This window comes from Agelaius phoeniceus, chromosome 30 (assembly GCF_051311805.1).
Source record: "Agelaius phoeniceus isolate bAgePho1 chromosome 30, bAgePho1.hap1, whole genome shotgun sequence".
NCBI lineage: Eukaryota > Metazoa > Chordata > Aves > Passeriformes > Icteridae > Agelaius > Agelaius phoeniceus.
In genome coordinates, this window is record NC_135294.1 from 6,185,948 (window position 1) to 6,207,663 (window position 21,716).

The window sequence follows — 21,716 nt, forward strand, 5'->3', positions numbered from 1 at the left end:
GGTGCCCGACCGCCTCCTTTGTGTGCCGGCCCCGGCCCCAGGCGTTTCCCGCATTTCTGCATTTCCTGCATTTCCGCCCTCCCATCCTCCCTCCCCGGCCTGAGGGAGCTTTTGTTCCCTTCCAGCCCCCAAATTTGGCCCAAACCCCACATTCCCCATTAACCTTTTCTCCTCAGGCCCTGCTCCCACCCATGGCATTGCTGCAGTCCAAGGGGAGTTTTCTGATTTCTGTCTCATTCCGGGTTCTGTTCTAATAAAGGAGTTTTTACATTTGCTGTTTCGGTGGCGTTGAGCCCGACCCAAGCCCTGCTTCATCCTGGAGGCTTTATCGTGGAATCCTGGAGTGCTTTGGGTTGGGAGGGACCTTAAATCCCCTCCAGTGCCACCCCTGCCCCGGCAGGGACAATTCCCCCTGTCCCAGGTGCTCGGGCCTGGCCCTGGGCACTGCCAGGGATGGAGCAGCCACTGCTCCTCTGGGAATTCCATCCCAAAATCCCATCAAATCTCCCCTTTCCCAGTGGGAAGCCATTCCCTGTGTCCTGTGCCTCCATCCCTTATCCCAAATCCCTCCCCAGCTCTCCTGGAGCCCCTTCAAGGCCTGGAATGTGCTGGAAGCTCTCCCTGGATCCTTCCCTTCTCCAGGGGCACATTCCCAGCCCTCCCTGGGTCATTCCCTTCTCCAGGGGAACATTCCCAGCCCTCCATGGATCCTTTCCTTCTCCAGGTGAACATTCCCAGCCCTCTTTGGGTCCTTCCCTTCTCCAGGGGCACATTCCCAGCTCTCCTTGAATCCTTCCCTTCTCCAGGGGAGCATTCCCAGCCCTCTTTGGGTCATTCCCTTCTCCAGGTGAGCATTCCCAGCTCTCCTTGAATCCTTCCCTTCTCCAGGTGAGCACTCCCAGCCCTCTTTGGGTCCTTCCCTTCTCCAGGTGAACATTCCCAGCCCTCCCTGGGTCCTTCCCTTCTCCAGGTGAACATTCCCAGCCCTCCCTGGGTCCTTCCCTTCTCCAGGTGAACATTCCCAGCCCTCCCTGGGTCATTCCCTTCTCCAGGGGCACATTCCCAGCCCTCCCAGCCCAGCTCCAGCCCCTCAGGGCTCGCCCCAGCAGCTCCAGCCCCTCCAGGTGAGGTCTCACCTGAGCCGAACCCCCCGGAGCCGCTGCCCTCGCTGGGGCTCGGCCCAGGCTCGGTGCAAATCGGCCTCAATGGGATTCGTTTCCATTTATTTGCATTTCACAACCGCAGGGCCCCTCCTCCAACAGCCCCGCGGGAAGAGGAGAAATCCCCCCCGAATCAGGAAGGAAAAAACTTCACCTCATCTAAAGGAAGGGAAAAAAAGAATTAATTTAAACCCCCCCATTTCCTGAGATGAACTCATGGATATTTCCAGGAAGAGGCTCCCAGAACTTGCTGAACTCCCCTGGGGAGGGTTTGACCTCAGCAGCAGCAGCAGAATTACAAATTTCTCATTTTTAACCCCAAAACCTCCAATTCCCTCCCTCCCAATCACGGGAAACACATTGGCAATGCTCAGAGGAGCTCAAAAATAACATTTCCTCCTCCCTGAACACGCAGCACCCTGGTTTTTAACCCTCCCTGGGGGTTTGGGGTGATTTTTGGAAGGTCAGAACTTTCCTGGCTCTGGCAACACCCGAGTGGGGTGACACCCTGAACTCTTGTGTCCTTTAAGGACAGCTGGATCAAATTACCCCTCTGCAGTGATCTGCTGAAGCAAAGAAATTAATTAATTAATCAATTAATTAATGAGCTAAACACTCCAAATCCTGCGGCGTGCACAGGAGCCACGCATGGAGGAGTTTCTGATTTACCAGGATGGCAAGAAATACAGCCCAAAGTGTAAATACAGCCCAAAATGTAAATACAGCCCAAAATGTAAATGCCCCCCAAAGTGTAAATACAGCCCAAAATGTAAATACAGCCCAAAATGTAAATACAGCCCAAAATGTAAATGCCCCCCAAAGTGTAAATACCCCCCAAAATGCAAACACCCCCCCAAAATGCAAATACCAACAAAATGCAAATATTCCCCCAAAGTGTAAATACAATGAAACCTGATGTGTTTTTTTTCAGAGTTTTCTCCAAATCTCTCCTCACACAGTTCCTGGCACCCCCCATCTCCCCAAACAAACACCCCCCACCCAGTCAGACCGGCTGAATACATTTTTCCTGCCTGGAAAAAGCCGTAAAAAGAGGAATTTTGGTGCACAGCTGCCCAAATTTGGTTTGCAGAGAGCGGAGGAGGAGCAGCCTGCTTTAGAGGAGCCCGGAGCCCGGAGCTCGGGCTGGTTTTATCCCGGGGCAACAGCTCCATCTCCCGTCCAAGCCCGGCTGCAGCTCTGGGCTTGGTTTACACGGCTGAATTTGGGCTGAATAGCCAAAAAAACCGCTCCAAACCCCGGCTGAGCTTTGTGCTGCTGGGAAATGCCTGGATTCGGCTTCTCCACCCACCTGGGGAAGCGCATCCCCCCTCAGGGAGTCCCATCCCTGTCACACACATCTTTTATGGAAAATCCTTTCCTTAGGATTTTTCCTCCTGAGAAGCCGAGAGGCCTCAGGAACAAAATGTAAAAATTGATTATCTGCTGCTGTGGAATGCAACAGGTGCAGCTGGGATTGGCCTCATGGAATTGTTTGTAATTAATGGCCAATCACAGCCCAGCTGGCTCGGGCTCTCTGTCCGAGCCACAAACCTTTGTTATCATTCTATTCTATTCTATTCTATTCTATTCTATTCTATTCTATTCTATTCTATTCTATTCTATTCTATTCTATTCTATTCTATTCTATTCTATTCTATTCTTAGCCAGCCTTCTGATGAAATCCTTTCTTCTATTATTTTAGTATAGTTTTTAGTATACTTTTTTAGTATACTTACTACACTTCTAATGTAATATATATCATAAAATAAGAGCTCAAGCCTTCTGGAACATGGAGTCAGATCCTTCGTCTCTTCCCTCATCCAGGAACCCCTGTGAACCCGGTGACACATCCCAGCGCTAGGAACGATGGATTGGGTTAAAATCAGAGGATGTCTCAAGGCCAAACTTTATTGCGAGGCTGAGGCCAGCCCCACACGCCCCTCCCCGCGAGTCCCAGAGCTCTTTTGGGGAGAAAGGAGCCGTTTTTGGGGGAGCCGTGCAGCGGGGATGGCTGCGGGGGCCGAGGTCCTGGCAGGGCTGCCCTTGCTCACACGGGTCCTGTCCCGGATGGGTTCGCAGGATCTCTCCAGTCCCGGGTGGGTTTGGGGGATCCACCCGATCCTGGGTGGGGTTTGCAGGATCCATCCAGTCCCAGGTGGGCTCGGAGGATCCATCCGCTCCCGAGTGGATTTGGAGGATCCACTTGATCCCGGCTGGGTTCTCAGAATCTCTCTGGTCCCGGTTGGGTCTCGCAGGGTCCCTCCGGTCCCAGCTGAGGCTCCCAGGGTCCCTCCGGTCCCGGTTGGGTCTCGCAGGCTCCGGCTCCCGGTGCGCCCCCAGCTCCGGCTGCCGGCCAGGAGCGCCTCTCCCACCTCCCCAAGCCACATCCAATCTCCCAGGAAAGTCCCTTGAAAGTCCCTTTGAAAGTCCCTTGCGTCCGAAACGCCGCCCGGGGGTGCCGGGGGTGCCCTCAGCGCTGCAGCCCGTGGCTCACCAGGCAGGCTCCCGATGCCAGCAGCAGGACGAGCCCGAGCCCGGCTCGCCGCCGCCCGGGGGCTCCGCTGGGGGCTCCGCGCTTTGCCCCCGGCTCGGGCCAGCCCCCGGCGTGGAACCCGCCCGCAGCCGGCGGCCCCCGCGCCGCCGGGGCGCCGTGACCCAGGCGGGCCGGCCGCGGCCGCCCCAGCAGCCCCATCCCGTAGCCCGCGGCCGCTCCTGCCGCGATGGCTCCGGCCACCCTGGAGCCGCGGCCCGGGGCGCTCCCGGCGCGGGACACGGCGCGGAAGCCCCCGCGGAGCCCCCCGGGCCCGGAGCTCCTGCCGGGGGCCCCGCGGCGGCCGCCGGCGGCGGGGCCGAGCAGGGCCAGCAGCAGCAGCAGCAGCAGCAGCAGCGCCCAGCAGCGGGCGCGGTCCGGGGGCCGCATCCTGCGCCACCTGCGGGATAAGGGGCGGTGAGAGCGGGGCCCGCACGGAGCGGGGATCCTGAGGGTTTGGGGGATTTTTCTCTTTTTCCCTCTGAAGCCCAAGGATGGGGAGCGGCTCTTTGGTGGCTTGGGTGGTGGGGGGGTCACTGGTGGGGCTTGGTGACATCAAAGGTCTTTTCCAACCCTTGTGAGGCTTTCTCAACCATTCTGTGAGCCTGGGGCTCTTTGAGTGGCAAAGCCCCAAACTTGGTGTTATTAGCACCAAGCTAACCTCAGTGGCTTCTATCTCTATATACTGTCTCTATTTATCTCTATATTATCTCCATAAAGCTCTCTATATTATCTCTATTTATCTCTATATTATCTCTATACATCTCTCTATATACTGTCTCTATTTATCTCTATACGTCTCTCTATATTGTCTCTATTTATCTCTATATTATCTCTATACATCTCTCTATATTGTCTCTATTTATCTCTATATTATCTCTATAAATCTCTCTATATTATCTCTATTTATCTCTATATTATCTCTAATTACCTGTCTCTATTTGTCTCTATACGATCTCTATTTATCTCTCTATATTATCTCTCTATATCTCTTTATATTATCTCTATACGTCTCTATATTATCTCTATTTTATGATTTATATATTCATTTATTGTCCAGGTTACTACGTATTATAGATTAGTACAGAATATAGAACAATATGTGATCAATAACCAATGATTTCTAATAGAGACCGTTAATACATAATAATACAGAATGTTGTGTATAGATAATATTATAATATATTATTATATTATTATATTATTATATTATTGTATTATTATATTATTATATTATTAAGTATTGCATTATTTTAAATACAATTATATTGTTATTTTATACACTATTATATTGTTATATTAATAAGCATTGTATTATTTTATTCTATATTATTAAAATTGTGATATTAATAATTGTGGTATACTTTTATTATATTTAATGTAATTATACCTATTTTTATATATTATATTGATATGTAGTCAATGCATTCCAGTGGCAGATTTCCCTCCCCATAACAAGGGGTTGACCTGGCTGATCTTTAAGGCCCCTCCCCACCCACCCCATTCCATAATTCCATAATTTAACTCATTATTTTACATTTTTACCTCATTCCACTCTTCCACCAAGCAGCGAGCGCGGGCACCGCGGGCCAAACCACCCCAAAAATCCCCAAAGCGCCGCGGGAAGGGGACGAGGTCCCCCCTGTCCCCCTCCCCCGGGGCTGAGCAAACACATCCCCATTGTGCCGAAGCTGCTGAGCCATCGCTGGCCCCGGAGCAGCCCCAGAAGAGCCGCGGCCGCGCTGACAAAAGCGTTTGGACAAACAGAGCCCCCCTGGCCCCGCTGTGTCAGCGATTCCCGCCCCGCTGGAACCTGCCAGGCCTGGCCCCCCCGCCCCTTCCAACCCCGCACCTTCAAAAAATGGAAATTAATTGAATTGAATTTGCCTCGTTTTCCTGCCCCGCTCCTTCGGCTTTTGGGGTTGTTTTAAAGAAAGCGCTGAGGAGTGTCCCCCCTTCCAGCTGTTGGCACAGACAGCACAAAACCGGGGGGCAAATCCCACAAAAAAATCCCCAAATGAGGAATTTTCCCCTCCTATTTTCCCCCCCTAGACTTCCCCAGACTTAGGGGTCAGCCAGGGAAAATCCAAGAGCTGGAGCATCCCAGTGCTGCTCTCCCCATCCCAGCCTCCAGCTCAGCTTTGTGCCAAACAAATCCCAATTATTATTATTATTTTTTTTGCTATTTTTTCACCCAATTCCTTGTGTTTTCAGCCCAGAAATGCGAGGTGCTGCCCTTACCCGTGGCCGGGCCCCGCTGGCTCTGCCCTGCCGGGCTGGGCTGGGCTTTTCCCGCAGGATCGGGGCCGGTCCTGCCCCCGGCCGGGGAGGGCTCGGGACAGCCCCGGTGCGGCTCCCAGGAGGCCCAAAAACCGCGGGTTTAACTGCTGGGAGGGAAATACCCGCAGGGGTGAATTATCCCTGGGGATGGGTAATTCCTGAGGGCTGGGTAAAACCCAAACCTGCCCAGGGTTCCCCAAAAATCCCCTGGGAATTCAGGTGGGAGTTTAAATCCGGGAGGTGACAGCTCTGGGGAGCTCCTCCGCTGGGATTTGACTCTTTTCTATCATCCCATTTTATTCTCATTTCCATGGCATTTCTATCCACAAAAAGGGATTCATTCTGGACAAGCCACACCTTAAACCAGCCCAGTATTCCCCAAAAATCCTCCAGAAATTCAGGTGGGAGTTTAAATCTGGGAGGTGACAGCTCTGGGGAGCTCCTCCGCTGGGATTTGACTCTTTTCCCTCATCTCATTCTTTAAATAATTTCCATGGGTAATCCCTAAGGGCTGGGAGAAACCTAAACCAGCCCAATATCCCCCAAAAATCCTCCAGAAATTCAGGTGGGAGTTTAAATCTGGAAAGTGGGAGCGCTTCTCCTTGGGGAACTTCTCCCCTGGGATTTGACTCTTTCCTATCATCCCATTTTTTACCCATTTCCATGGCATTTCTAGCCACAAAAAGGGATTCATTCTGGACAAGCCACACCTTAAACCAGCCCAGATTTCCCCAAAAAATCCTCCAGAAATTCAGGTGGGAGTTTAAATCTGGAAAGTGGGAGCGCTTCTCCTTGGGGAACTTCTCCCTTGGGATTTGACTCTTTCCTATCATCCCATTTTTTACCCATTTCCATGGCGTTTCTAGCCACAAAAAGTGATTTATTCTGGACAAGCCAGCCCTAAACTAGCCCAATATACCCCAAAAATCCTCCAGAAATTTAGGTGGGAATCTGTAAATCTGGAAGGTGAGAACATTTCTCCTTGGGGAACTCCTCCACTGGCACTCAGGCAGTGGATTCAGGATTTACTCTCATTTTTTACTCATTTCCATGGCATTTCTATTCACAAAAAGCCATTTCTTTTGGACAAAGCCAGGCTCTGACTCAGGGGGTTTCATTCTGCATGAAGTTGCTACATATTTTATTTTATTTTATTTTATTTCATTTTATTTTATTTTATTTCCTTGTTAATCCACGCAGCAGTGCCACAATCATCCTTCAAACACATCCAAAGCTCCTCTCGCTGTACAACACTTTCCCCAATGTGAGTTAAAGGTGGAAAAGGTACCATTAAAATTAAAATTAAAATTTAAAAATTAAAAAAAAAAAAAAATATTACAAAGATGCATTGCAAAAACTCAAAGGGAAGGGAGAAGAAAGTCAGAGGTTAATTCACATCGAGGTATGAAATGGGTATTGCTGGTTTAGCCTGGGAGGAAAGAGGTTTTTTCCAGCTGGTGCTGTCCTGGTTTCACCAGGATCATTTCCTGGCTAGAAAATGGATTTGGAAAACAAAATCCTCTTTATTTCTGCCTCCCCCTCCTCCTGCCTCTCCCCCTTTCCCATCCAGACCCCTCGAGATGCTCAAGGCCCTCTGCCGTTTGTTTTTGTGGTTTTTTGGCATTTACAGCTACCAGAGAGGTTTGACATTGTGGTTTTCTTCAAAATCCTGAAATATTAGTGCAAATTACAGGGGGGACGGAGGGGCCACGCCGTGGCTGCAGCTTTGGGGGGAAAATGGGATTTTCTCCTGGGCTGGAAATGCACCCATGAGCCCCCAGGTCAGGGTGAAACCCCCCCAAAATCTCAGCCAACCCCTGGGATTTACAAAATCCTCCCAACACCGGGGAATTATTGCGGTGATAGGGCAGGAATGTGCTTTTCTCTGAAACAAAAAGAGGAATTTTTCTGTGCTCCGTTGCTGCCGAGCAGCAGGACCCTCCCAGGGAGCCACGTGGGCATTTCCAACCTGAGCCCCCCCAAATTCCAGCTCTGCAATCCTGGCAGCCTCTCCTTGCTGCTGCTCAGAGATTTCCTCTCTTTTTTCTCATTTTTTTGTTTTTTTCCCCGTGTTTTGCAGGGATTTGAGGTTTTGGCTGAAGCTGCCACCATCCAGAGCCTTCCTGGGAGGAGCCCCCCGAGGACTTTGAGGGGATGGAGTTTGGGAGGGGGGTTTGGCTCGGGGCTGGGGCCGTCCAGGTGGGCACCAGGAGCGTTTTGGGGTTGGGATTTGGTGCAGCACATCCCAGGGACGCTCACATGGCCGTGGGGCCCTCGCAGATCTCCTCCAGCCTCTGCTCGATCATCAGCCGCAGGATGGAGTACCTGGGGAGGCACAGAAATCAAATCCCACAAAAATCCCAAAAATGAGGATTTTCCCCTCCTATTTCCCCCCCCTCTCTGCTTCCCCAAACTTAGGGATCACCAGGCAGGGAAAATCCCAGTGCTGGAGCATCCCAGGGATGCACAGATGGGGTTTTTTTGGGATGTTCTTCCCCCCAGCCCCGCGTACTTGTGCTTCAGCTTCTTCACTTCCCGGTCCTCCTCCTCCTCCAGCTTCTGGATGAAGCTCCTGAGGATGGGCATCTCAAATTTGATGTACTGGGCGACCTGGGTGGGAGAGGAGCGGCAGGAGATGGTGAAGAGGGGGAGGAAATCGCCCACTCCCCAGCATCTCCTCAGATTTCACTAAAGACCCCAGCATTTTACAGCAAACCCTAAAAATAAAAATGATGTTTGTGAGCATCAGCTCGTGCAAACAAGTGGATAATTATGGGAAAAAGAACCGTCTAAGGTTTATTTATTTTATTTATTTATTTTGATTCACCCACTGGGTGCTGGAGGTGGCTCTGTCTGAGTGTCAAAGCCTCAGAGCTGCTTAACCCCAAATTCACCCCAAAAGTGCCGGGTTTGGGGCGGGATTTGGGATTTCAGAGCAGAGCCGGCAGATGGCACAAGGGAGCTGCTCCCAGCAGGGGGAAAAACAATTCCTGGGAAATCCCTGTTCTGTGAGCAGGGCTGGGAACGCACTGGGAATGCACTGGGAATGTGCTGGGAATGTACTGGGAATGTACTGGGAATGTACTGGGAATGCACTGGGAATGCTCTGGGAATGCACTGGGAATGCACTGGGAATACACTGGGAATGTACTGGGAATGTACTGGGAACACACTGGAAATGCACTGGGAACGCACTGGGAACACACTGGGAACGCACTGGGAATGCTCTGGGAACACACTGGGAATGCTCTGGGGAATTTCCTGGGGGATCAGGAGTTTTCGTGGACAGAGCAGCTCCTGCAGCCCCAGGGTGTCTCTGTTCATTGGGGATCAGCCCTCCCCTGTGGGGGCGAGGCGGGGCTGGCACAGAATTCCCAAAAAAGCCATCCCAGGATCCATGGCAGTGCCCCAGGCCAGGCTGGGCAGGGCTTGGAGCCGCCTGGGACAGGGGAGGTGTCCCTGCCATGGCAGGGGTGGCCCTGGCTGGGATTTGGGGTCCCCCCCACCCAAACCTGTGACGCCCCGACCCCCAAACACCCCAGATCTCCCCCCGCAGCCCCGGGCCGCACTCACATCGTAGGTGACCTCCTCCACCTGGTCCTTCTCCATGAGGAACACCTTGGACACCTGCTCGCAGGGGCCCTGCAGCACGCGGGCCAGCAGCGGGAAATCGCTGCCGCGCAGGCGCTGCTTCTCTGCAGGGACAACACAGCCGCGGCCTTGGCACCGGACGGGCACCGGCACCGCCAGGGTGGTACCGGCACGGCCAGGGTGGTACCAGCACTGCCAGGGTGGTACCGGCACCGCCAGGGTGGTACTGGCACCGCCAGGGCGGTACCGGCACCGCCAGGGTGGTACCAGCAGTGCCAGGGTGGTACCGGCACTGCCAGGGCGGTACCGGCACCTCCAGGGCGGTACCAGCAGTGCCAGAGCAGTGCCAGGGTGGTACCGGCACTGCCAGGGTGGTACCGGCACCGCCAGGGTGGTACCGGCACTGCCAGGGTGGTACTGGCACTGCCAGGGCGGTACCAGCACCGCCAGGGTGGTACCAGCAGTGCAAGGGTGGTACCGGCAGTGCCAGGGTGGTACCGGCACCGCCCATGAGGTACCGGCACTGCCAGGGTGGTACTGGCACTGCCAGGGCGGGTACCGGCACTGCCAGGGTGGTACCGGCATTGCCAGAGCAGTGCCAGGGTGGTACCGGCACTGCCAGGGTGGTACCAGCAGTGCCCAGATGGTACTGGCAGTGCCAGAGCAGTGCCAGGGTGGTACCAGCAGTGCCAGAGTGGTACCAGCAGTGCCAGGGTGGTACTGGCACTGCCAGGGCGGTACCAGCAGTGCCAGGGTGGTACTGGCACTGCCAGGGCGGTACCGGCAGTGCCAGGGCGGTACCGGCAGTGCCAGGGTGGTACTGGCACTGCCAGGGTGGTACCGGCACCGCCAGGGTGGTACCGGCAGTGCCAGGGTGGTACCAGCAGTGCCAGAGCAGTGCCAGGGTGGTACCAGCAGTGCCAGGGTGGTACCGGCACTGCCCATGAGGTACCAGCAGTGCCAGAGCAGTACCAGCAGTGCCAGAGTGGTACCAGCAGTGCCCATGAGGTACCAGCAGTGCCAGAGCAGTACCAGCAGTGCCAGAGCAGTACCAGCAGTGCCAGGGTGGTACTGGCAGTGTCTGGGTGGAACTGGCAGTGCCTGGGCAGCACCAGGGCTGAAGTGGCAGCACCGTGGGGATTTGGGGCACTCCTGCCAGGGGATTTGGGGCACTCATGTCTGAAATAATTTGGGGCACTCCCATCTGGGGGTTTGGGGCGCTCACAGCCAGGGGATTTGGGGCACTCACCTCCGCTCGTGTGCACCATGTACAGAGCAAACTCCTCTGCTGAGTTCTCGATCTGGGGGGAGACACAAAGCTCTGGTAAAGGGACAGGTTCTGCCCTGGTATAGTCTATGTATAGATATATAGATTTATATTTATATTTATATATATATAGGGTATAGATTTTTATATTTTTATATATATATATACACATATGTGTATGTGTGTGTGTATGTATACATATATACATTATATATAATGTGAATGCTGATTTTACGCATGTAATATAAATATTTTATATATAATATAAAGATTTATATTAAAATTCATATTTATATAATCTGAATGCAAATTACATGTATCTAATATAAAGATTTATAAACTATATGAGTATGAATATAAATATAAACTATATAAATAGATATATAGAGTAATAAAATCTAAAAATATTAAAATATGAATACAAATAGATAATACTTTATATATATGTATATGGATAGATGATAGATAGATAGATAGATAGATAGATAGATAGATAGATGGATAGATAGATAGATAGATAAAAAATCTGCATGCAGATATTATACATATAACCTATAAAACATTTTAATTCATTTTATCCACAACACAAGCAGCACCCAGAGCACTGAGTGAGGGGTGATGCCCATACCTTGAATTTGTTGAGCAGCAGTTTGAGCACCTGGGGCGTGGTCATGGTGCTGTTGATGCGCACGTTGGTGACGGAGCCGTAGGCGGGCGTGAACACCGAGGTCTGCGGGGCACAGCGGGCACTGAGAGCCCTGCCAGGACCCCCTGCATCCCCCAGACCCCCTGGAGCCCCCCTGGAGCCCGGTGTGAGGCTCTGTCCGAAGCTCCTCTCATTTTTGCCTCACAATCCTCATTGGGGACCACTGAAGAAAAGACCCCGCCTGAAATCTCTGGGCTCTCTGGCCCTGCTGGAGAAAGTTACACAGCAAGGGCCCTGAGACTCAGCACATTGCTAAGCTGCTGTTACAGGGGTGTTTGCTGCGTGCTACACTGAGCCCCATGGAAACAAGGAGGGGACACCTTGATCTCTCTGCAATGATAGCCCTGGGAGCTGTCCCACCTCTCGGCCTGGCTGGGCTTCTCCTGAGTTCTGGGTGGTTCCCCACAGAAGACCCCTCTCACTTGTTTATGACAGACAAACTGAGATGTAAGGAGCCCTTCCATCAAAAACCACGACATGAAAGCCCTGTGTGAGAAGGTCTCTTTCCATCAAAAACCACGACATGAAAGCCCTGTGCGAGAAGGCCCCTCTCCATCAAAAACCACGACATGAAAGCCCTATGTGAAAAGGTCTCTTTCCATCAAAAACCACGACATGAAAGCCCTGTGTGAGAAGGCCCCTCTCCATCAAAAACCACGACATGAAAGCCCTGTGTGTAAAGGCCCCCTCCCCACTCCTTCCAAGGACTGGGACTGAAGCCCCCGACCCAGGGAGGTGTGGGGGAGGCAAGCTGACCAAAGCCAGATGGGTATTGCAGGTATGAGCAGTGGGCCATGAAGACAATGGTTCTCACCCACTGCTGAGAACATGGACTGTGTGCACCCTTCTCTAAACACCATTCTTTCCCCCAAAAGTACAATAGGCTACCTTTGATACGGCTTCAAGATTCATCCCCTTCCTCCACCAATAATGAGTACAGTTAGAGTCCAGATGGGCTGCACCCCTGAGATCTCCCTGGACGTCACCTGGTGAACTCCATCGGCTGGACACCGAAGGACTCCACCGTTCTACGTTTGGTACCTACACACCTTTCTTTCTTTCTCCCTCTTTTCCTTATTTTTCCCCTTTTCCCCCAGTTCCTCCCCAACACATTTGGCTGTAGTTATTCAATAAAGGTACATTTGTTTTGATAGTCACTGCAAACCCCCTTGTGCCGTGTCGGTTCTTTTTGCACTCTGAGATCACCCCAGAACCATCACCCTGTACCATGACGATTCTTTTTGCACTCTGAGATCACCCCAGAACCATCACCCTGTGCCATGACGATTCTTTTTGCACTCTGAGATCACTCACCACCACAAACCCACCCGTGAGGGCAGACGGTGACCCCCGGGCTCACCTTGTGGTTGTAGAAGTGGCCGTTGATGGAGAAGCGGTGCCGCCGCAGCCGCCGCTGCTCCCCGGCCGTGCGGGCGCTGCCGCGGGGCCGGACGCCGACGTCGCTGCGGGTCCTCATCAGCTGCGGGGCCTCCTCTGCCGCCCTGGGGGCTGCACGACACCTTCAGTCCCAGGGGATCTGAGCCGTAGGACTGACCCCAGGCCGAGCCCCAGGACCACTCCTGAGCCCCAGCAGAGCCCTGGGACTGATCCTGGTGGACCCAATCCCGGTGGATCCAAGCCCTGGGACTACTCCCCGTGGATTTGAGCCCCAGCACCGATCCCAGTGGATCCAATCCCGGTGGATCCAAGTCCAATCCTGCTGGATCCAAAGCTGGTGGATCTGAGCCCCAGGAGAGCCCCAGGACTGATCCTGCTGGATCCAAACCTGGTGGATCTGAGCCCCAGGAGAGCCCCAGGACTGATCCTGCTGGATCCAAACCTGGTGGATCTGAGCCCCAGGACTGATCCTGGTGGATCCAATGCTGGTGGATCCCAGCCCGGCTCACCTGTGCCATTCCCAGGATTCTCCGTGCGGGCGGCAGCGTCCACATCTGTCACCTGGATGTCCGGCAGGGTGCTGGGCTTCAGCACAGACCTGGGGGGGACAGAGGGGGTGGGTGGCCTGTCCTGGGTCTCTGTCCTGGGGTGCCTTGCCCAGGGGTACAACCTGTACATCCTGACAGGCTGGAGGGAGGTTTTGGGCTGTTTGTGTGGTTTTGGGGCTGTCTCTGTGGTTTTTGGGGCCGTGTGGTCTTGGGGCTCAATGGTTTTGGGTTGTCTGTGTGTGGTTTTGGAGCTGTGTATTTTTGTGTCTGTGTTTTTGGGGCTGCCTGCCCATTTCTGGGGCTGTGTATTTTTGGGGCTGTGTTTTTTAGGGCTGTGTTTTTTGGGGCTGTGTTTTTTAGGTCTGTATTTTTAGGGCTGTGTTTTTTAGGGCTGTGTTTATTGGGGCTGTGTTTTTTAGGGGCTGTGTTTATTGGGGCTGTGTTTTTCAAGGCTGTGTTTTTTAGGTCTGTATTTTTAGGGCTGTGTCTTTTAGGGCTGTTTTTTGGGGCTGTGTTTTTTAGGTCTGTATTTTCAGGGCTGTGTTTTTCAGGGCTGCGTTTTTTGGGGGCTGCCTGCCCGTTTTTGGGGCTGCGTATTTTTGGGGCTGTGTTTTTTCAGGGCCGTGTTTTTTAGGTCTGTATTTTTCAGGTCTGTACTTTTGGGTCTGTGTTTTTCAGGCCTGTATTTTTGGGTCTGTATTTTTCAGGTCAGTACTTTTGGGTCTGTGCTTTTGGGTCTGTGTTTTCAGGGCTGTGTTTTGGGGCTGTCTCTGCCCTCACTCACCCGTGGGCGCCCAGGTTGCAGCCCGAGTGCCAGGAGGAGGAGGAGGGTGGCGGGCGGATGCGTTGGTTGTCGTCCTGCATCTGCAGGCGGATGGGGCGGCGCAGCCCCCACGAGATGTTCAGCAGCCCCTCCACGATCAGCTCCCCTTCCTCCTGCAGCCACATTCACACACAGAACACGGGAATTTTACACACAGAACATGGGAATTTTATATGTAGAATATGAGGATTTTATACATAGAATATATGGATTATATACATAGACTATAAGGATTTTATGCATACAACATAAGGATTTTATACATATAATATAAGGATTTTCTATATATAATATAAGGATTTTCTATATATAATATAAGCATTTATATATAATATAAAGGTTTACATATCATATTAAAAAACTCAGATATGTACATATAATTTGAATGCAGATTTTATAGATATAATTTAAATCTTTTAGATACATAAAGCAATGTAAATATATATTATATCTATGGTAAATTTATATATATATAAATTTATATATCTATATAATCTGGATGCAAATTACATATATAATATAAAGATTATATATATATAAATCCAAATGCAGATTGTATATATATAAGGATTTTATATATAATATAAAGATTTATATGTAAAAAAAAAAAAAAAAAAATATATATAATGTGAATGCAAATTACATATATATATATATATAAAATTATAATAGAAATATTATATGTATAATATAAATTTGGAGTTCCCAGAGGAGCTGTTGGAGCCCTGGATTCCCTGCTGTGCCCCCCAGTCCCCTCCTCTCTCACCTCCCGGTGCCGCAGCTGCAGGTTCTGCCCCTCGTAGTAGATGTTGTAGGTCTTGAGGTGCAGGAGCAGCTCATTCCTGGGGGGAAAAATTAAAAAATGGGAAAAAAGGGGCTGAGATGGGGTTTGGGGTGAGGGGGGAGATGCTGCAGGCACCACCAGTGACCCCTGAGATGCTACAGGAAAAGCAGGAATTGCTGCCCTGGCTGAGGAACCCTCTGTGCTGCTGGGTTTATTTGAGGCAGATTTGGGTCTTTTTCCTCCTCCCTTATCGAAGGTTTTGCTGGGGGCCCAACCTTTTGCAGCCACGATTAGGGGGAGAAGCTCCCTGTGAGGGTGTCCCCCATAAATGTCCCTGAAAGGCACAAGGAACCCCAAAGGAGCTCGGGGCAGTTGGTCACGAGGCGAACACCAAATGATTTTATCAGATGATTCCTGGGGGGTCACGCTGGAGTCACGAGGGGTCACAGGCGAGGGGGCCACGCCGGCCTCCTCCAGCTCAGAACAAAGCTCTGAGGGGCAACGTGGGGAGAAAAACAAAATAAAAGGGGCAAAACCAGTGCAAATCGTGGGGATTGTCAGATATTGTTATGTATTACACATTATACATTGATGTTATATATTGCATGTATTATTATGTGTTCTACATCAGGTAGTGTTGTTATCTGTGGTTATATATTGTATTTACTGGTAGATATTGTTGTATATTGGTAGATATTGTATATATACAATACTATATCTATATTTATAGCATATATTGGTAGATATTGTGATACATTGTTATATATTACACGTTCTATGGTGTTGTTATATATTGTAGATATTGGTAGATATTGTATATATACAATACAATATATATATTTATAGTATGTATTGTTAGATATTGTGATACATTGTTATACATTACACATCCTATGGTGTTGTTATATATTGGTAGATATTGTATATATACAATACTATATATATTTATAGTATATATTGTTAGATATTATGATACATTGTTATATATTACACATTCTATGATGTTGTTATATATTGTAGATATTGGTAGATATTGTATATATACAATGCAATATATGGATTGTAGATATTGTTATATATTGTATATATTGTTATATACTGTTAGATATTGTTAGATATTGTATATTTTAGCTTCCAGATAACACATTCCACACCACATTCCCCATTTCAGGTTCCAGCTAAGCCATCCCCTATCCCACATCCCATATCCCAAATCCCACATCCCACACCCCATATCCCAAATCCCATATCCCATATCCCAAAACCATCCCATATCCCACATCCATCCCATGTCCCATATCCCAAATCCCGTATCCCATATCCCATATCCCATATCCCATATCCCATATCCCATATCCCACATCCATCCCATATCCCAGATCCCACATCCCAAATCCATCCCAAATTCATCCCAGATCCCACATCCCACATCTCAAATCCCACATCCCTTAACCCGTATCCCATCCCATATCCCACATCCCATATCCCCTGAACACCAGGAATGCCCCAGCCCTATGTCAGCCCCGTGTCCCCGCCCATGTCCCCCCGTGTCCCCGCCCATGTCCCCCCATGTCCCCCGTGTCCCCACCCATGTCCCACTGTGTCACCCCCGTGTCCCCGCCCATGTCAGCCCCGTGTCCCCGCCCATGTCCCACCGTGTCCCCCCTGTCCCGGTACCTGGAGATGAATTTGTCCTTCCCGCAGGGCACGGCGCCCCCTGCACTGCTGAGCTCCATGGTGGGGCCGGGCGGGCATGGGGGGACCGGGCTGGGGGGGACACGGCGGGGTCAGGAGAGCCAAGCCAGCCACCCTCCCTGGGGGAGAAAAATAAAAAAATTAAAATGGAAATAAAAATAAAAAATAAAAATGAATATAAAAATGGAAAGAAAAATAAAAAATAGAAATGGAAATAAAAATGGAAATTAAAAATAAAAAAGGAAATAAAAATGGAAATTAAAAAAAAAGGAAATAAAAATAAAAGTATAAGTATAAATATATTGTATAAGTATAAATATATACATATAATGGAAATAAAAATAAAAAATAAAAATTGAAATAAAAATGGAAATAAAAATAAAGAATAAAAATGGAAATACAAAAAATAAAAATGGAAATAAAAATAAAAGTATAAACATAAATATATTTTATAAGTATAAATATATACATATAGTGGAGATAAAAGTAAAAATAAAAGTAAAGCTAAAACTAAATATAAAACCAATTAAAAATGAAAATAAAATAAGTTACAAAATAAAAAGCAATGAAAAGGAATCAAAAATAAGAATGAAAGTAAGAATAAAAATTGAAGATAATAAAAATAATAAATAATCAAAAGCAATTAAAATTAAAATTCAAAATACTATAAAATAATAAAATAATAAAATAAACTTTAAATAAATGAATAATAAACTTTAAAATAAATAGGAAATGAAAAACTAAAGGTAAAAATAAATAAAATTTAAAAAATAAGAAGAAAATAAATATAATCTAAAGAAATATAATAAATAAATAGATAAAAACTAAACCTAAAACGAACTAACTGATGGAACACGAATAAACCCCCAGGGCCTGGAAAAGGCTCGGAGGGGCGGGCGGGGCTCGGCGGCTCCTCGGGGAACGAGGGAGATCAGATAAGGACAGAGGCGCCCGAACTCACTGAAAATTTAATCCCCGCCGAGATCTCCTTTCTCTCCTGACGCTGAATTTGCATTCGCAGCACCCCGGGTGTCCCAGCAGCGAGGCCCGGGCCGCCGCAGGGAGGGGCACTGGGAATTTTTCCTTTTTCCCGAGGTTTTTCCCTTTTTCACCCCCAGAGCTCAAAGGCGCAGGGCCGGGAGCGGCGGCTGCTCCCCGGGGCCGTGCCAGGGATGGATTTCCAGGCAGGCAGAAATTCTGGGCTGATCCTCCAGGTTTTTACGATCCCAGCCGGGTTTCGGGGCCACACAAACCCTTGGGAACCCCAAATCCCACCTGGGATGGGCCCTGGCTCAGAGCTCAGGGGATTTTTGGGGGCTGCAGGGTGGAATTGAGGTGGGGTTTGGGGTGAAGCCCTTGGGATGCTCAGTTTGGAAATCAGCCCTCAAAGAGGCCTCAGAATGGGGGACTGGGAGGTGTTAAATGGTGAAAAAAGAGTTTTTGGGGTCATGCTTTTCCTTGGATGGAAAAATTTCATTTTTCAGGGTCTTTTCCCTCCCTCCCCTTCTCCTGGAAGAGAAACTGAGGCGAGCAAAAAGCATTTGCTCCTCAAGGCTCTGATTTCCTCCACCTCCCTGCTCTCCATGTGCTTCCTCCCAGCCCCCTGGGACACAAATCCTCCTTTTCCTGAAAGGAAAACCCCAAATTCACCCCAAAATCCAGGCCAGGGCAGTAAAACCTGTCAGGGGACGAACCCAAACCCTGAGGCTCCTGCAGGGCAGCAATCCTGGGGGCTCCATCCCACACGTCGGGATAAAAACTGATTTTCAACAGCAAAAACTCCTCAGTGTCAGGAGGGGAAGGGCAGGAAATCGGCCCAGCCCAGCCCTGGGGCTCAGAGAAAAAGCAGAAGGAGAAGAAAAATTGCAGAAGAGCTGACAAAGCTTTGGGTTTCCTGAGGAGCTGCCTGAGTATTTTGGTAAAATTCGGTGAAATTTGGCAAAATTCAGCAAAATCTGGCACCGCCCTTCCTCCTGCAGCCACCTCCATCCATCCTCCCACAGGAATAATCCCATTTATCCACCAAAAATGGTACCAGGAGGGGATTTTGCAGCTGGCTCAAGGGTTTGGGATAAATCCATGGGGTTTTGGGGCAGCAGCTGAGTGTGGGGTCCCAAATTTGGGGTTCCAGCTGTGGGTGCAGGAGTGGCTGAAGGGGCATCCCCTGGTGGGGGCCCCCTGGCAAGGGAGGAAAAGCTCTGGGGAGGTTCAAGGGGGATTAAAGGACACGGCAGATCTGAAAATGGTGCCAAAAACACCAAAAGGAGTGAAAAAAACCCCAAAAATCCCCTCCTGGAGCAGCAAAAACACCAAAGTGAGGGGAAAGAACCCTCCTGGAGCAGCAAAAACACCAAAGTGAGTGGAAAAAACCCTCCTGGAGCAGCAAAAAAAGCAAAGGCAGTGAAAAGGACCCTCCTAGAGCAGCAAAAAGAGCAAAAGGAGTGGAATGAACCCTCCTGGAGCAGCAGAATCATGAGAGGGAGTGGAAAAAACCTTTCTGGAGCAGCAAAAACACCAAAGGGAGTGGGAAAAAACCCTCATAGAGCAGCAGAATCATGAAAGGGAGTGAAAAGAGCCCTTTTGGAGCAGCAAAACCACAAAAGTGAGAGGAAAAACCCCTCCTGGAGCAGCAGAGCCCAGGGTGGAGCCCTTGGTACCACTCGGAGCTTTTTTTCCAGGGCATCCTGGAGATGCCCAGGGGTCAATGCCAATTCCCAAAATCCCAATTCCCTCGAAGGGGACACGGGGGTGAGCAGGAGCCATAAGAAAAGTCCCGTGTTGGGGATGGAAGGGGAGCTCCAAGGTGCAGGTTCATCCTCCCGGGCCGAGGAGTTTCCTGTTTACGCCCCGGCTCTGCCACCTTGGCCTCCGTCATCACATCCCCTTCCTAGCGCTCAGGAAAGGGGCAAATTCTTCCTTTTTTGGGTCTGCAGAGAAAACCAGGATGGGAGCGGAGGGGAGAGGCGGCTCCGGGACCGGGAGAGGCTGGGATAACCCGGGAAATGCTGGGATAACCCGGGAAAGGCTGGGAATCACCGGGGAAATGCTGCAAATCACCCGCGAAATGCTGTGAATCAGCCGGGAAAAGCTGAGAATCACCCAGAAAAGCTGGGATAACCCGGGAGAGGCTGGGATAACCCGGGAAAGGCTGGGATAACCCGGGAAAAGCTGGGAATCACCAAAAAAAGGCTGGGAACCACCGGGGAAATGCTGGGAATCACCCAGATCACAGCGCCGGCCAAGTGGAAGTCGCGGCATTGCTCAACCCTGGCCCTTTGGGGCCGGCTCAGCTCCCGGCACCCCCGTGCCTCAGTTTCCCGCTCGGAGCTGCCGCGGTTCCGCCCTGCCCTGCCCGGCCCGAGCCTCTCTGGGCGCTTTGCAAAGCGCTTTTAGCGCAGCTCCGGGGCAAACCGAGGAGGGTTCGGGCCCTCTCTGCCTCCTCTTGTTCCCCACCCCAAACCAGCCCCCCTAAAGCCCGGCCCGCACCCCCGCAGCCCAGCCCGGCCGCATCCGCGCAGCTCCTGCCCGGCTCCAACACAACAAAACAAGGAAAAAAGTAGCCAACCACCCCGCCACCGTTCCAAAACCGCGTTTTTAGCAGGAGAGCGATGTTCTTCCCTGCTCCTGCAGAGAAATCGGCCCCTTTTGGGGGTTTCTGCTGCTTCAGTCCCACCCCACCCCGGCAGCATCCCCGGCATGGGGCGGGAGGCGCGGATCTGGCGCAGCCGAGCATTGTGGGAATATCCCATCCCCGGAGAGGCCGCGATGCTCCCTCCCCGCAGCCCCGGCCGCCCTTCCCCGGCCCGAGGCCGCTCCGCTGCCCGAGCATCGCCCGGAGGCGGCGCCGGGGCACGGGCGGAGCGGGCACCGAGCCGAGCGCTCACCCCGAGGCGCGGATCCTGCGCTGGCCGCGGTTCCTGCGCTACTCCCGGGCTGGGAGCGCTGCCCCGGCCCGCATCCCTAAGCGGGGAGCGGCGGCCGCTCCATTGTTCCCAGCGCCGCTATTGTTCTCCGGCCCGGCCGCTCCGTCCTGCGGGGCACAGGGGAAGGAGGGAGCGCTCAGCGCCCGCGGAGGGGCCGCGGGAGGGGCTCGGGTCACCCGGGGACAGCGGGGCCGCGCTCGGGTGAAGCCCTCGGGAGGAGCCGGCGGCCGCCAGGGGCTGCGGGCGGGCCCCGGGACAGCGCGGGCGGGACGGGGAGCGAAGGTGCCGAGCCCGGGCAGGGAAGCGCGGCCGCTCCAGCCCCGCTCGGGGGGCGATGCTGGGGGCGCTCGGGGGGGGCTGCGGTGACACCGGGGCTGGGGCACGGATCCCGGGGATCCCGGAGGTTTTCCCTGAGCTCCCGACTGCGGCGGGGGGGGCGCGGCTCAGCCCCGGGGCCGCTCCCGGCGCGGGGGACGGGGATGGGGATGGAGAGCGGGATGGGGATGGGGATGAGGATGGGGATGAGGATGAGGATGGGGATGGGGGTGAGGGTGATGCCCCATCCCGCCCGCACTCACCCGGTGCCGGTGCCGGTGCCGCTCCGCTCGCAGCCGGTGCCCCGGAGGCCGCCCCTGGGCGGGGCGGGGCGGGACGGGGAGGGGCGCGGGCGGGGCCGGGGGTGGCAGCGCGGGGGACGCCCCCTCCCTCCCTGGGGACCCCCGTCCCTCCCTGGGGTCACCCCTCCCTCCCTGGGGACCCCCGTCCCTCCCTCCCTCCACCGGGGTCAGCCCGGAACCCGCATCCCTGAGGACATCGCGGCCCCGGGATCCCTGCCCGGGTGCCAGGGCTGGGCACCCCAAAGGCGTCACCTCCGGGAGCCGCGTTGTCCCCGCCCAAACATCCCGAGGGATGCTCCAGGAACGTCCCTGGGCAGGTTCCGGGTTCCCCAACCCCGGCTCCAGCCCGGTGGCACCTGAGGAGCGGCGTCTGAAAGGATTCTCCATCCCTGGT

The 21,716-nt window shown here is 52.0% G+C and overlaps 1 protein-coding gene across 1 annotated transcript; it reads right to left on the reverse strand.

Moving 5' to 3' along the window:
* Nucleotides 1–7,082: 7,082 nt before the first annotated feature.
* RASSF2 (Ras association domain family member 2) lies at nt 7,083–21,430 on the reverse strand. The gene is made up of 12 exons (XM_077191713.1): nt 21,284–21,430; nt 20,666–20,812; nt 16,765–16,901; nt 15,070–15,145; nt 14,265–14,416; nt 13,442–13,530; nt 12,895–13,043; nt 11,457–11,558; nt 10,811–10,862; nt 9,544–9,665; nt 8,483–8,580; nt 7,083–8,295 (listed from the first exon to the last, which is right to left on the reverse strand). Exons 3-12 carry the CDS (start codon nt 16,821–16,823, stop codon nt 8,226–8,228), a joined length of 969 nt encoding a protein of 322 aa, XP_077047828.1. The 5' UTR covers nt 16,824–16,901; nt 20,666–20,812; nt 21,284–21,430; the 3' UTR covers nt 7,083–8,225.
* Between the last annotated feature and the right edge of the window lie 286 nt (nt 21,431–21,716).

Bases quoted from the DNA above. Each gene is read 5' to 3' on its own strand.
- RASSF2 (XM_077191713.1), bottom strand. From the start codon at position 16,823: ATGGAGCTCAGCAGTGCAGGGGGCGCCGTGCCCTGCGGGAAGGACAAA. The intron at 14,417-15,069 runs GTGAGAGAGGAG...ATGTGGCTGCAG, and splicing joins TGCAGCTGCGGCACCGGGAG to GAGGAAGGGGAGCTGATCGT. The intron at 8,581-9,543 runs GTGAGTGCGGCC...TCTCCCACCCAG, and splicing joins TGGAGGAGGTCACCTACGAT to GTCGCCCAGTACATCAAATT.